The sequence below is a fragment of the Leuciscus leuciscus genome (assembly GCF_965113295.1).
Source record: "Leuciscus leuciscus genome assembly, chromosome: 6".
Classification (NCBI taxonomy): domain Eukaryota; kingdom Metazoa; phylum Chordata; class Actinopteri; order Cypriniformes; family Leuciscidae; genus Leuciscus; species Leuciscus leuciscus.
The window spans coordinates 42,354,279-42,370,898 of NC_138730.1; the positions used below are offsets into that span (position 1 = coordinate 42,354,279).

Consider the following 16,620-nt stretch of genomic DNA (forward strand, 5'->3'; position numbering starts at 1 on the left):
ACAACTGTTTATGAATGTCTCTCTGAAGGGTCTGAATGAGGAACTGGATGCACTAAGGAAGAGGTTGGAAAACGAAGTTGAGAAAGTCTCAAGTCTTGAGTCCAAAGTGTTGGAGCTTGAGGTATTATGATCTCATTAGATTGTTGTTGAGGCCATTTCACATTACTTGGCATTTCACTACATAGAGTAATTGACAAACCTGTGAATGAATCAAGTGAATCCTATATCAATGCACTGGATAGTTTGCTGTAGTCTTGGCAACTGTTAAACAGCTGACTTTTGCTTTCCACTGCGCTGAATTGAGCAAAGGCTTGAGTATTTAAAGCTGCAGTTGACATAACTTCAGTGTGTGCTTATAATAAACAAAACATTATTATGCTTTGAAGTGGATGCTAATATAATTATCATTTTAGTTATCTTTATAATTATCATTCTGGTGTGAATGGGCCTTTAGGCTATCATAATGCTATTGAAATTATTTTATATAAAGTATTTAGCATGTGACTCTGAATTATTATTATGAATTATTACTCTGAATTATTTTGATCAGAAGACTTACATTTTGGAAAATAAACAGGTTTTTGCTTCTGTGTGTTTTTGTTTGAAAGTCCGTCAACAATCAGATGATCGAAACGAAAAATGCCCTCGTTGATGATTCTGAAACAAAAATTCATCAGAAAGAGGAACAGATAAAAAAACTCAGACTGGACTTATCAAGGTAAGAGATTTCTGTACTGCTTTTCAGGTAGACCATACATTAAAATTGTTAACACATGAAAACAAAAAAAAACAAGAGTTGATAATGGCCTGATCCTTGTTTTTGTCAGAGCTGAGAAGGAACTGGCACTTGCTCAGCAGTCCTGTCATGAACTGGGTGTGAACTTAAGCAGAAGTGCAATGGAGAAGCAAGACATTGAACTGAAGATGTCTGCAGAGATAGATGACCTTTATCGTACCAAAAAGAACCTGGAAGAGAGACTTATTGAGCTCATAAGGTGACTTAGACAGTTAGCCTACCTACTAATGTTATGTTTTTTCTGCTCACATTTATCTAACACATCAGGAGATATGTTACCTACAACCCCAAAACTGCACTTAAAAATCCCTTTATTGTATCTGCTAAAATTGTTGCAAGCTGTTCTTCATAGAACTTTGGCACCCCCTGCAGGGAGAAAGATGCTTTATGGCAGAAGTCAGATGCACTGGAGTTTGAACAGAAACTGAGAGCTGAGGAACAGACAGACAGAGACGTCACATACTGCCTGAGCTGCCGCAATAACTTCGGCTGGATGCTGCACAGACACAACTGCAGGTCAGGGGTGAAACTTTTAGGGGAAACAAGCATTGTGTTATCTGTTATAAATGTCATGTCCTTGCCTTCAAATCAGCTAGATGCAATGGAATAATGATGCAATGGAGTGTCTGCATGTTAAGTCATGACATAATGAATAGAAACTTCAAAATAACAGCATTTATTTGAAATATAATCTTTTTTAACATTATAAATATCTTCACTTTTGTAAATTTTGAGAAATTTAATGCATCCTTGCTAATAAAAGTATTAATTTCTTTAAAAAAAATAAATAAAAAATTGTTCTGACCTCAAACTTTTGAAAGGTGGTGTATGTTTGAGTTTTCTATATTTTTTGGCAGGCTATGTGGGCGCCCATTCTGTTACTACTGCTGCAATTATGCTGTGAGTGTCCAAGGCGGTGTTAAGGAGCGCTGTTGCAAGGACTGCTTCACTCAGCACAGCCCTGGACAAGAGCGCCACCCAAAGGAAAATGTGGGTGGTCTTTTACGTTCAATGTCAAGCCCAACCCGAACCAGCACACCTAGAGTCCCTGGTGAGATGTCATAGAGCTCAAAAGTGACATTCTGATGTGACGTCATATATTCCAAGTGTTCTGGGGGTATACATATTTTTTAGGGTAAAAAAAATAAATAAAAATCCTGACCTTCTGTGCACTGCTATGGTATGTGCGTGTTTGTAAGACTCTATTTAGTGCCGCAGTTCACTCCGACTCACCTAGAAAAAGCACACTAGTTCTAGAAATCAAGATAGTTAGGGTGAACTATCCCTTTAAAGGATGAATGAAAACCTATTCTAGTAGACCCCAAAAACAAAATCAAGACTTTATAAAAGGGCATAATGGGTCCCCTTTAATTCTGCGTGTAATGTGACTGTTGTCCTCACAGGGGCACTGAAGTCCCCTCGACCAGATGACGCAGTGTATGACATCATCACAGAAGAGGAGGTGAACTGTGTCCATGACAGTGACTCATACTACACTGCACTGTCACCAGAGACACAACAGCTGTGAGACACACACACACACACACCTGTCTTGTTAGCACAGATTCTCTGCACTAAACACAACACTCTGAATTTGTGCTGAAGTAACAAACAAAATTAAATTTGCTCCTGCTGAGCTGAACTCAGTTTCATTATTGGACTTATTTATCAGAGCAAATTTGACATGAACACATGGCGCCTGCCAGTGTATCTTAATGTACTGCTAAGTAAACTACATGATATTGAAATTTTCTGGCTCTGTTTTAATTTCATTTGTATCACTTGGTATGATATGTGCACTTTTTTTATTCTGTGATTTAAATAAGTGTATGACAGGAAATTGAATGTAAGTTCATATATGTTTTCAGAAGCAGAAGCAGCAGTGACATCGCCAGCACAGAAGATTCAGACGAGCTGATTGGCTCTGTTCAGGATGCCGAGATCTGCCTGCTGAAATCTGGAGAGATGACGTGAGTGAGACATGATGGATCCAGATTTTTTGCTAAATTATTGTTATTATTATCATTGTTATTAATATTATTACACATTTGCAAAAAATAAATCTAGTATTGCAATGTTTATTTATTCCCATGACCAGCGATGTTGATCACATTTTTTCCCCTTTAAATTCTTGACCTATTACTGTAATGAAAAAAGTAATTACTTCTTATGTTTAGTTAGTAAAGTAGTTGTTAAGTTTAGGTATTGGGTTGGGTTAAGGGATGTAGTAGAATATGGTCATGCAGAATAAGGCAATAATATGTCCTTCATAAGTACTATGCCAATATCCTACTTATATGCATGTTAATAAGCAACTAGATAATAAGGATCTTAATTGGATCCTAAACTAAAGTGTTTCCCAAATTAGTTTACTGAAATATAGAAAAAAATATATATACTGTATTATTTATAGTTATTATTAAAACTTTCAGATGCATTACGTTAATAAGAATTTAATGGGAAAAATTTGCATATTTGTCATGAAAATAAATAATGTCAAATTGAATCTAGTATTGCAATATTTATTAAATTCCATGACCAGCAACGGTGACATCAGTGATGTTGTGTTTCACAGGCTGTCTGTGCCGTTCAGTGTAAAGGACGTGAATCAGTTTGGTGATATGTCCAGAGAACTCTTCATCAAGTCCAGCTGTTACAGTGTCATTCTCATAACCGCTGCACATCCGGGTGCTACGATCAGCTGGGTCTTCTCCTCTGAACCCAAGAGCATCGCCTTCAGCGTGGTGTACAGAGAGAACACAGATACGCCTCTAGAAGAGGCCAAGGTAATGTACTGATTTATTAGAAATGTAGCTTGTTGATGTTTTAAAGGGGTGGTTGATTATGATTTCACTTTTTTAACTTTAGTTAGTGCGTAATGTTGCTGTTTGAGCATAAACAACATCTGCAAAGTTACGAAGCTAAAAGTTTAAAGCAAAGGGAGATATTTGTTTTTAAAGAAATCGTTTTTTAAGGACTACAACAAATGGCTGGTAGGAACTACACAACATTCCTCCAGAGTTAGTGACATGCAGGGATGTAGTGGAGGCTAAACGCACGTAAACGCCGTTTACGCACCTCCCAAAATTTGGAAATAGCGTTTGCCCACCTCCAAAGTGCGTTTATCCACCTCTACATTGCGTTTATCCACCTCTAAATTTCACGTTATTTGAGCGGACTTTGCTTTTCCAGTGCGTGATCGCCGATCGGTACATGATTCGAGCATTTGGGCCGTTAACTACAGAGCAGAACGCGCAGAACGCAAACACGGAGCAGAGAGCGCAGCGCGCCGACACACACACACACTAGAGGATGGATACCCGACCCGAGCCCGACGGGACCCGTCGGTACCCGACGGGCCGGGCCGGGTTCGGACAGATATTTACAAATTATGTTCGGGTTCGGGTCGGGCTCGGTCACATCAGCGCGATAAGGCATTGAACATTTTAAAACAGCTTATTATGTAGGTAGCCAATGTGCCTGATGCTTTCACTTGATGCAAACGTTCGTTTTTGTGATTAAAATACATGTAAAATATTACCATAACATCTGTCTTCCTGTGTGCGGAAATTTGTTTATGTAGCCGTGACAACGAAACACGTGCGTGCGCGCCTGCGTTAAGTGCGCTTGTTGCTCCGTGCGCGCTGATGCACTCATCCTGCTGACATTTCCGAATGCCTTCCTACAGTTGCTTAATAAAAGCGGGGTTTCCACACAAACAAACGTACATGTGTTATTAGTATGAGAAAAAAATGGGATTTTAACTGTCGGTCTCGGGTCGGGCTCGGACATAAATATCATTATGCCTGTCGGGCTCGGGTCGGGTTCGGTTACTGCTCTGTCGGACGCGGGCCGGGCTCGGACAAAAAAATTCGGCCCGATCTGCACTCTAACACACACACACACACACACACACACACACACACACACACACACACACACACACACACACACACACACACACACACACACACACACACACACACACACACACACACACACACACACACACACACACACACACACACACACACGGAACAAAGAGAACGGCGCACACACGTAGCAGAAAACACACGCTCGTGAAGTTATTAAACAAGCTGCGCGAGAATGAAACTTGATCGCAGCCGCAACAGGAAATCATTCAAACGATTTTTTACATTTTTTTATTCATTACAGGCAGTTGGTTTAATGTAGGGAGCATGTCAAAACCCAACTGTACAAGATATTCAGAGGGAATCAAGCCTGCACCAGGTTAGAGACTTTTCCCTCTACAGGGAAACACTGATCCACATTTTTCTGATAGACCAAACAACTAATCAATTAATCGAGGAAATATTCAACAGATTAATCAACTATGAAAATAATCCCAAATCCCTAATCATTATGCACAAGTGCATTGCATTGGAAGCCCTGGATATAAGCCTCCCTCTCTATCTCTCTTAAATATTTTTGTTCTCTCTGTTTTGTCATTTAGTAAACTTGATAGATTTCAACCATATTATTCCTTTTTGAGTCTCTTTAACAATAACTTAGATTAATGTATGAATTGAATAGTGATTGTGCGACCTATGATGAGGGAACAACCAGTGATACCCTTGGTAGTACCATCAAATGATAGCCTATAGTGATGTCATCAGGATACACATACACCGTAGGCAGTGGCCCACCTTACCGGGTGATCAAGTTGTGGTCCACCAGAATTTATAGTTTACCCACCTCTTTTTTTACCACTACACCACTGGTGACATCACTAACCCTAAAATTGACATAAACCCCGCCCCCAGGGACGCGATTTATAGATTATCATGACAGAATATGCTAATCAATGACTAGAAGATAACTACACATAAGCTGCATAAATTAATTTACTAACTATTTAGAAATGTCCTGTTGCATTCTACATGTTGTCACGTCTTCTTGAGTCTCTCCATCTTTGTCTGACTCCGGTTTGAACATAAACATTGACATTTACAGTGCATGTCTGTGTGAGATAAAAGGACAGAAGCTCTTGAAGCTCCGCCCCCTGTGCAGCATCTCATTTGCATTTAAAGGGACAGACACATAACCGGTGCGTTTTTGCTCACCCTCAAAAAGTGACAACTTTAACATGCTGTATAAAAATATCTGTGGTATTTTGAGCTAAAACTTCACATACACACTCTGGGGACATCAGAGACTTATTTTACATCTTGTGAAAAGGGCATTATACCACCCCTTTAACTATGTATATTTATACCAATTAATGTATTTTATATATACCACATCACGTCTTTTTGTTTTTTAATTTCAGTTAGATTACAGTTAGCATTCTACTTCAGTTACTGCACATAATCATATCAAACCTTCCTAGAATTGAGTGATTTTAGAGTTAAATATGGTAACACCATACTTTATATTTTTCCATGTTTTTGTATGCATTTGTCAAAAGGTATGCGTTTATTATTATTATTTTAAACATCACCTCAGAAAGATACTACTACAGCTTGATGTACTCAATGTAATATCCAAAAAAAATACAAAAATATGAAGCAGCACAACTGTTTTCAACATTGATGATTATAAGAAATGTTTCTTGAGCAGGAAATCAGTATATTAGAATGATTGTTGAAGGATCATGTGACACTGAAGACTGGTGCTGAAAATTCAGTTTTGCGTCACTGGAATAAATTGCATTTTAAAATATATTAAAATAGAAAACTGTTATTTTAAATTGCAATAATATTTCACATTATTTACTGTAGTTTTGATCAAATAAATGCAGCCTTGGTGAGCACAAGAACCTTCTTTCAAACCGTTATAAAATCTTACAGACCCCAAACTTTTGAACAGTATTTATATTATTGTATAGTATACTGTACTACTATATTAGATGTAAGAGATATGTCTGATTACAGACAGATACCTTGAGGTCCAAAGGGGATTTGGATTCAGCAGAAAAGTCCCATGATAATGCAATGTGTGAACAAAGCTGTAACTTTTAACAGTTCCACAGCTCTAATATAAGATGTTGTCATGGAGTTTGAGCCAGACAAGTTCTGTAGGAGCTGAGGCAATTACTCTACATCATTTACCATTTTAACAAACTAGTGTTATATACAAGTTTTCCAGCAGAACACATTAACAATAATCTCCGGACAGTAACAGCAGACTTTAACAGTATTTTCCTAGTGGTGTGTGAAGCAGTTGCAATAAATATATACGATGTCGAAAGCCGTTGCTTGCGTGAATAACAGATGTGGTACCTTAACTGGAGGAGTTAATTCAGCAATTTTACAGCAAATTAAAATGAACATGGCTATATCTGTCAAACACACATTGCACTGAGTGTTGACAAAAAGAGACCACAGCACTTTTCTCCTGTGGCGATGACATCTGGACAGCTTTAGAAATCTTAGTGTAATAATGAATGGATCCTAAAACTTGGGGATATTTTGGGGATATTAATTTAATTTTATCAATCAATAAATTCCTCTTGAAACAAACTTTGTTGTATTATTTTAATTTAATACTGTGAAGCTGCTTTGATACAATCTGTATTGTGAAAAGCGCTATACAAATAAACTTGACTTGACTTGACTTGACTTGACTAAAACTTGGTTCTTCCTTTTCAGGTTCTGATCCCTCTGACGAGATGTAACTCTCATAAGGAAACAATTCAGGGTCAGTTGAAGGTCAGGAACACTGGAGAATACACCCTTATCTTCGACAACTCCTTCTCCAGGTTCGTACTGAGATCACTTCATTTCTCTTCTGTCGTTCTCTCTTAGTGCGTTTTCACATCTGGCTCGTTTCGGAACCTGGTGTGTTTTCTCTCTTAGTTCGGTTTGTTTAGGCATACAGGGCGATCACGCTTGGAACCGCACCAAAACAATCACTCCGATATTGGCTGAACGAGGTGGTCTCGGCCTGGTTAAAAATGAAGTCTGGACCAACAAACCATGCGGTATCATAATTCATAACGGGAAATGTGTTATATCAAAAGCAGCAGTGTCTGACTCTGTGAGTGAGCATATTAGTTATCGCAGTTGAACACCAAAGAGTGAGCCTGGATGCCAGCCGAACTTAGCCCCGCTCAGGCGCCCACAACATTTGAGGTCGGGAAAGTTCAGTCTGGACTTGATCCGTTGTGGAGCAACTATGCTCGAACCAGAGCTGTTCGGATCAATCAAATTGTCAGGGCGGGCTTTATACAATGATGGACAGAGATGATCGACAGTAGCGTAATCATCCACGTCACCAAAGACCTCTTGGGTTGAATTCATTTACAACAAAGATGACCGCCGCTGGAGAATTGAGATGTGTAGATTCCGCCATCGTGTCTGTTATAGAAGATTTCGACAGCGCATTAATTTTAAAAGAGGAACAGAGAAGCCATTTGTCGATCAGAAAGATGAATGAAGAACATACGTCACTTACTCCGTTGCTCTGATTGGTTGTAGGTCTATCCAATTGAGTGCAGAGGCATTTTCTTTCCTGTTTCGGTTGAAACGCGCTCCTTAATCACAGCCCAATGGAGCAGTATCAGACTCAAATTCTGACTAGAATCTGAGTATGACGACGTCAGGCTACCAAAGAGTGTCTCTTCATCTTAAAATGTTGTGTAATTGCTCTTCTGTGTGCATTGCAAGAATGCTGTCCTGACGAATCCTTGATTCCCGCTCTAACTGCAGTATAATTTATAAACTGATATTAATACGTATATATACAAGAGTTGGACAATGAAAATGAAACACTGGCCAATATAGTGTTGGAGGTTTCATGCTTATATATGCATGGCCTGGTGGCCAAGCTTCACTGATTTTACATTCCATCAGTAAGAGCCCAGTGTGACGTTGAATTTGCAGAGGATTAGCACAGCTATACATAAAATATGCAATCCACACAACATAATGGGAGACATATCAGAGCTCAAAAGAGGACAAAATGTTGGTGCGCTTCTCGCTACTGGAAGTCTTTTTGGTGTATCGAGAGCCACGGTATCCAGTTTAATGTTGCCATACCACCACGCAAGACAAACCACATCCATCAGGAGTAACTGTCTACACAAGAGGAAGCTGTCTGAAAGGGATGTCCAGGTGCTAACCTGGATTGTGTCCAAAAACCCCCCAGAAACCACAGCTGCAGCCTCACTGCAGAATAAAATGCGCACCTCGACTCTCCTGTTTCCACCAGAAATGTTCATCAGGAGCTCCACAGAGTCAATATTCATGGTCGGGCTACTATAGCCAAACCCATGGTCACTCATACCAATGCCAAATGTCGGTTTCATTAGTGCCAACACTGCAAATCTTGGGCTGTGGACAATGTGAAACATTCTCTGATGAGTCCACCTTCACAATCTTTTTTTAGTTACGGTGTGGAGAAGCTCCAAAGAGAGTCAACACCACTGTTGCATGCCTGCAGTGAAGCACAGGAGTGGATCAGTGATGGTTTGGGCTGCAGTATCATGGCATTCCCTACTGTGCTTGATGGACACGTCACTGCCAAGAACCACCGAACCATTCTGGAGGACCATGTGCACCTAATGGTTCAAGCATTGTAACCTGAAGAGGGCACCGTGTATCAGTGTGATAATGCACCAATACACAGCAAGACTTGGCAGAATGGATTGATGAGCATGAAAGTGAAGTTAAACATCTCTCATGCCCTGCACAGTCACCAGATCTAAAATGTTTTGAACCACTGTGGGGTATTTTGGTAGTCTGGCTATCACCAGACCAAGCTCAATCTTTTAAGAGTCTGGGGAGTCTGCTCCGTGATCAACAGGCATGATTCAAAAGTACTCTGTACGCAACTGGATACTCCTTCAACCAATCAGACCAACGATCCAGGTGACGTACTTTGCAGCGAAAACTCCAGGCAGGAAACGTGTCAACAAACGTGTTGGTTTGTAGCATTGATCAGCGGTTTGCAGAAGCAGCAATGGCATCCAGCGATTTTTGCAGGTTGTGCTAAAAAACAAACATGAAAGTGAGTGGTATTTATACCCACTCGAGCGATTTGTTAGCTAAACTAAAGAAGCCATTGAGCATCGTCGAGAGGTTAAAAGGAATTGGATTGGATTAAACCCACCAATATCGCGCCAGGTGGATAAGGCAGTTTGTTGATTGGTCTCCGCAAATTTGTAACGGAAGCAGGATTGAAGAATGTACAGGTTTCCAGCCTGAGCTGCAGGGCGAGATCGGGCTGGGTTTACCCAGTCTAGTATTTTGGAGGAGCAAGTAAGAAAAAGGACCCGGCCACTGTTCTGAAAGAAGAATGGCTCAACATCCCTCTGGCCAATGTGAAGGACTTGTATCTGTCATTTCCAAGACAAACTGATGCTGTATTGGCCCGCAAAAGGAGGCCCTACACCATACTTATAGATATATATCATTTATCAGTTAAAGCGGGAATGACGGCAGCATTTGTATAAGTGTTTGCTTGTGTCACGACCATAGACTGTAAAAAATATGGACAAAGCGTCTGTGACGTCACCCATAGACTTCTGAAGAACGGTTTTGAGGCCGTTTATGGGGGGTATGGGCGGCGCCATATTTCAATACAAATGTTCAGAAAGTATAACTTACAGGTATGATGTGTTTGTGTCAGATCATGGCCGAGACGTCAAATTTCAGGAATTCCACTCGGCGCAGCCTATGCTCGTTGTCAGCTGTCAATCAAGCTGTCAATCGCGCCCTTATTTGTCATACATTTTATATCTAAATACGATCTAAACTAACGAGTTAGAAAAAAATTCACCCCCCTCACAGTTGTCAGGCACTCGGAACCTATCGAAAAATACAATAAAAGTCCATGGGACCAACCTGTAAAAACATGAATTTATGCTGTGAAAACGGACATTTTAACATGGGGGTGTATGGACATTTGCTCCCTTTTGGGACCTCCCTCTAGCGGATTTTCGATGTATTGCAGTTTTTCGCACTTCCGGGTAGGCTTCATTTTTCAGATCAGAATGTTGCCGCTTGGTCACGACACAACTTGACAATACATTTTAAGGGATGACGCAGAGGAAAGAAAACGGGTGAATGCTGACCAATAAGAGGACAGTTTTACTCACATGTGACTTGCATAAACACATTTTGGTACGCTTCGAAATGTTGCCTTGTGAAAGCGAACCAAACCAAGAAAAAAATGCAATATTGTAACAAATTAAGCCCCTGTTTCAGAACAAAGCAAACTATCTACAAGTCTGACGACATGTTTTGTTGTTCTTCCTGTTCTTGCAGGTTCGTCTCAAAGAAGGTCCTGTACAAACTGAGTATAGAGAAGCCAGAGGAAGCCAATGGAAGTGATTGTTCTTCATAAGAGAACAAATCACGCACACTATTCCGTCGGTGCCAGGTCAAGGGACTGCTTGTCGAGGACTATGTCTATTCATCAAGCCAAACATGGTGCATGATGCTGCTTTCACAATCACATGAAGGAAATACGAAAATAGACTTCACAAGGAAATGAAGCACATATAAGGATTTTATTTATCATTTTTCCCCCTTAAATTCTTGTCCTATTAATAATGGAAAAATCTATTTTCTAAAAATGTAATTCAAAAACCACATCCCTCTTATGAATGCTTTTAACATACTTTTGGCTAACTCTAATAGCCAGAATGTCACAATATCTCTGACATAGTTATCAATAAATCTAAAGGGAATGGATGGCAAAAAAAATAAATAAATAAAATTCTGAAATGCAGTGAAATATAGAGAGCTGTGTGGTCAGTAGTAAAATAGATGAAGGTTGAAGGATAGGAGATTATGCACTACAGAAGAGCTTTATTATTGTTTTGTAATGTAGATATGCTGAAAATGCTTAGACGACATCAGGTTTCTCACATACGCCTGTCTTGTTTCTTTAACATTCTGTGTTAACTCGTTACAATAAGTTTTCATTTATTAACAATAATTAAATGCATTAACTGACATGAACTAACAGTGATTTTTACTGCATTATTACCCTTTGTTAATGTCAGTTAATAGAAATGTTAATGTTCATTTTAGTTCACAGTGCATTAACTAATGCTAAAAACTTTTGACTTTAAAAATGTATTTGTAAATGTTTAGATTAACATGAACTAAGAATAATAAATAATGTAGAAGTACTGGTCATTGATAGTTCATGTTAACTAATGTAGTTAACTAATTTAGCCAATGAAGCCTTATTGTAAAGTTTTACCCATTCTTTTATACCATCTGTCTATCAAGTCTAACACAGATGCTAAATATGGAGGAATTTGTGTCTATAGATTGGAAACTAATATATTTTCAATAGATTATCATATCTCACACTCGGGCATCATGGGCTTTTTTTTAAAAGCTTTATAAGTCAACTAAGACTTCTATGCAGACATAAAATCTGTATTCTGAAAGGACGCGTACACTGTAATAAGAGGCAACTCCAGTTCCTGGCAGTCTTGTTTATTATCAACCAAAAAAATGCATTTTCATTCAGCTGACGCCAGGCAAAAATGTATAAGCAATAACTCAGTGACTGTTTTTTTATTTTATTTGCATAAATAAGATTTTTTGGCAGCCACACAGTGCAATAACTCAAGATGATGAATATTGTAAATGGCACTTTTTGTGATATCTAAATTTTAATAAGAAGCATTGATACTTTAATAAAAAGCATCAACACTGTTGCACTTTCTGAATGTGTTTTAGAGGCTGATGACGGTGCTTGATCAGAGGACTGTAAGCATATCAGAGTGACTGGCAGTCATTTTTTACTGTAAAGAGCTGTGATATAATAGTAGTGAAATGGAGCTTTTGAAATAAAACTACCTGATGGCACGACTCTCCTTTTTTTTAACCCCCCCACCCCCAACTTTATATCTATAGGTATAAATGTTTTTCCCCCCTTAGGCCCACAATTGATATCCAATTGTTTAAATTGAGTTTGCGATATTTAAAACATGCTGTCAATTTCCATAGAAATTACTATTGAAGCTTGTTCCTATGGAAGCTTGTTTCCGCCATGGAATAAAACAATTTAAAAGATAATTGCAACTGTTTATCTCATAATTATGACGTTTTTTTCTCAGCGTTGCGAGTTTACATCTCACAAGTCGTACTTTTAGCAGTAATTTACCTCATAATTGCATGATAAAATTCTGACTTTTTTTTTCTTTGTTTATCTCACAATTCTGACTTTATAACTCGCAATTGCTACTTTATATCACGCAATTCTGAGATGAAAAGTCAAAATTGTTAGATGTAAACTTGCGCCACAGAAATAAAAAAAAAAGTAGGCTAATTCTCAATTGCGTGATACCCTCTGAGGTCGGCAAACGCGCCCGCGCGTTTTGCTGGATTTTCTTCACATTGTAGCACAATAAACTTAAATTACTCCGTCATTTATGGTCATACAGAAAAAAGAATCTGTGATATTTCTACTTTTGTATGTGTCCACTTACAATCAAATCAAAACATTGTGCTTTTGTAAAATAAAGAAAATAAACAGGGTGTGCGTTCTGCCTCTCCGTCGCGGTGAACTTTTTTTTCTTGAGCACGTCTATAAACTGAAACAAAACTCAGCGAATATTGTCACACATTTATGAGCCATATACCTTTATAAACATTTAAGTGTGTACTTTTAAATGATCGGATTCAAACTGAAAACAAATATTCTCTGTTTAAGTAATTTGTATAAAACCAACAAGATGTCCAGCTTCTCAAACGCTTCCTAATTATTTTTAATTCGACCACGCCCACTCGCGCAAAAGAGATTCACATGCAAATCTCCACATGGAACGTGATCGTGCTCATTACCTCAAACACAAAGCACGAACAAACTTCACAAGTCTCTGCTTTTCGTCGAGTTTGGAAGACACGTCTGAGCTTACATTGGATTTACCTCAGAAGAAGAAGAACGCGATTTGAAGACAAGAAAGATGTAAGGTAAGAAATTCTTACATATTAGTTTGTTATTGTTGCATACATTTCACATTGCAGTTGAACTGTTGCTAGATATATGGTGTAATATTTAGACCTGTGTTTACTGTTACTGTGTTTGTGGATATGTATATGGTAACCATAATGTTTTATATTTGAGCGCGATCGCGTTTGAATGTATCATATTTTGGATTGCGATCTCGTTTGGCTTCATGTTTTTACTATTATCTCATTTCATATCATCATAACGAATGGAAACATTTGAAGTAACATGATAATCAATATATTTTTCTTTAGCTTAGTTGTTACTGAAATCTTTTGGAAGATTTATAGGCTGCTATAGGTTATTGTTATTATTTTATCCAGCACTGCATAGCCTATGCCTACATAGCACAACAAACCTGATGTTCATTATATTATATATTGTTGGAAACATTTGTGTGTGTGTGTGTGTGTGTGTGTGTGTATTCTGTGAATTTTAAAAAGCAATTTTAACCAGAAAAATCTAAAATGTATTCCCAAAATCGTGCAGGCCTTTCTCTTGATATCAGTATGTTCACTTTTTTTTTTCTTTCAGGGCCCAGATGCCACTGAGTCCTACTGACTTCAACATTCACATGAGTCTCTGTACATGAACATGGTAAAGTGAAAATCAAACACCTTGGAAATGAAAGGTATGTACAATGTTTTTAGGAATGGCACAAAGGTCTCCGTCTTTGGATCATTGTTTTCAATAAGTGCTTTTTTGTCATTTGTTGTGTATCTTTGGATTATGTTGTGTTGTAAATAAATCCAAACAATCTAAAAGCCATTCTTTTTTAAATCTCCTCATTCTTTGTGCAAGGTTGCTCAGAATGACAGGGCCTCAGAATGACAGGGCCCAGAAAACAGCTCAGACCCCAGAGGGTTAACTCGCAATTGCGAGTTATAAAGTCAGAATTGTGAGATATAAACTCAGTCTTTCTTTTTCATAAGAGTTTATATCACACAATTCTGAGAAAAGAATTCAGTATTGCGAGATAAATGCAAAAAAGTTGTAATTGTGAGTTATAAAGTCAGAACTATGAGTGTATATCTTGCTATTCTGACTTTGTGGCTCGCAATTGCGAATTTATATCATGCAATTCTGAAAAAATTGAAGTCAGAATTGTGAAATAAAAAGTCGCTTCCATCAATTAGTCTTAATTAATTAATTCAGCTCTATTTAAAAAAAAAAAAAATTATTAGCTTTAATTTAAGTTAACAATAACAAAACTGCGTATGACAGTGTATAATTCGTGTTGTGTAGATCAAAACACATAAGCCTTTTTAAATAACGTGTAAATAATGCACTCTCATGGCATTGCCATCTGCTCCAGCAATATTTGTATGTTCTTCACTGTGATAAGCTCAGTCTCTATGCATGTGTCCATAAGGATATTGATTATTCCCTGCCAGGGCTGCATCCAGTCTTGCTCAGATGCCGGTTGCCCGTGGTTACGACAGAGCGCCGTTGATCTCACCGTGAAGTCCATCTGAACACAGCGTGTTTGTGGTGCAGAGCCCAGATCATTTCCCAAGGTTAATGAACCCATTGTAAATCAGATCACATCCTGTGACCAGCCTGCAATGATCAGAGATTTACACACATACAGAGAGAGAGAGAGAGAGAGAGAGAGAGAGAGAGAGAGAGAGAGCTGGGGGAGGGTGTGTAGAAAAATGTGAGTTGAATATCAATGTGCATCTCACACATACATACACAAAAGAAACTACATATTCAGGATTTGGGGGAACAGATGCGATCATTTAAGAGTCGACCTTTAAAAAACACATTCTGTATTTTTTTTAACAAGATTTAGATTTCTACCATACTTCTGCAGTATTTAGTAATACAACATTTATTCACGAGTGAATCACTGTTGAAGTGTTACAATCTTGCAAATCGATTCAGTGTCAATATCACATCATTGTTTTGATGTCTTTTCGTACAGATCTTGTTAAAATTTCAGCTTTGATTTAATAAGTGTTTTGTTAACCATTTTACAGTCGGTAAATTTAGCATTAAGCTTTATTTTGTCATTTTAACAAAAATTCAAAGTTCTGTCATGGATCTCTAGGTATACGCTGATTTCACGCAGCCGTTATTTTGAAATCGAAAGCGAGGCTCCGGTGGGAAGAAAACCGGAAGTGTCGCCTTTAATCACAGGAGAGTCGTGAATGCGATGGCATATATTGTTGTGTTTAATGATGTTGTGTCAATTCTAAAAATGTACATACATTTCTTTCATACTTTAGACTATATACAGTGAAATTCATTTATAAATAAAATATTTTTTATATAATTCAGAATGTAAAAAAAGAAGCAGGAATGAACTATATATATCCTATATTGAATAGTAACATCCAATAGTGTAAATCGCGGCAGCAGCTTTAGGTTGGTAATCCAAGGCATTGTTGTTTATCTTTACTTACGGGGTTCTTCCCACCGGAGCCTCACTTTCGATTTCAAAATGGCGGCTGCGTGAAATCAGCGTATAGGTCCTTATCTCAATCTGCTTGCAATCCCATCATTTTCTATAGGGCACAGCTGATTGGTTGCTTGCTGATTGGTTGCAGTATCAGTAGCCAATGCGCTCGCTGCTTAACCTTCAAATACTGGTCAGCATTGTCGCGCTTTCAGAAACCCTCCACCTTCCCCAGCTCCACCTGTATAGATCTGCTACAGGTAATTCATGGATGCTTTTTTGTACAGCAGCAGAATGTCTTTCTTGCTCACAGCAGTGTGTTGTGTATGTAATGCAATGCACGTGCTTCACACCAAGAGCTTGTTAACATCATCATATTCATTACCATGCCAAACACTCAAGAGAGTTGTCTTGACAGAACTACATTTCAGTGTTGAAGGTCGGTCACATGTTCATTTTCATAGAATTTTGCATAGAATACAACCCC

General features: G+C 38.4%; 1 protein-coding gene across 2 annotated transcripts in view; it reads left to right on the plus strand.

The window, feature by feature from the left end:
• The window catches only part of fyco1b (FYVE and coiled-coil domain autophagy adaptor 1b), a 30,722-nt gene extending 18,134 nt beyond the window's left edge, over positions 1-12,588 (plus strand). For both annotated transcript variants that reach the window (XM_082172955.1, XM_082172956.1), the window contains exons 9-18: positions 29-121; positions 609-718; positions 828-995; positions 1,169-1,312; positions 1,654-1,847; positions 2,200-2,320; positions 2,665-2,766; positions 3,372-3,582; positions 7,408-7,517; positions 11,026-12,588. In XM_082172955.1, coding sequence (XP_082029081.1) covers positions 29-121; positions 609-718; positions 828-995; positions 1,169-1,312; positions 1,654-1,847; positions 2,200-2,320; positions 2,665-2,766; positions 3,372-3,582; positions 7,408-7,517; positions 11,026-11,104 — 1,332 coding nt within the window. In that variant the 3' untranslated portion in view covers positions 11,105-12,588. The remainder of the gene's footprint in view (positions 1-28; positions 122-608; positions 719-827; positions 996-1,168; positions 1,313-1,653; positions 1,848-2,199; positions 2,321-2,664; positions 2,767-3,371; positions 3,583-7,407; positions 7,518-11,025) is intronic.
• The last annotated feature ends 4,032 nt before the right edge of the window (positions 12,589-16,620 follow it).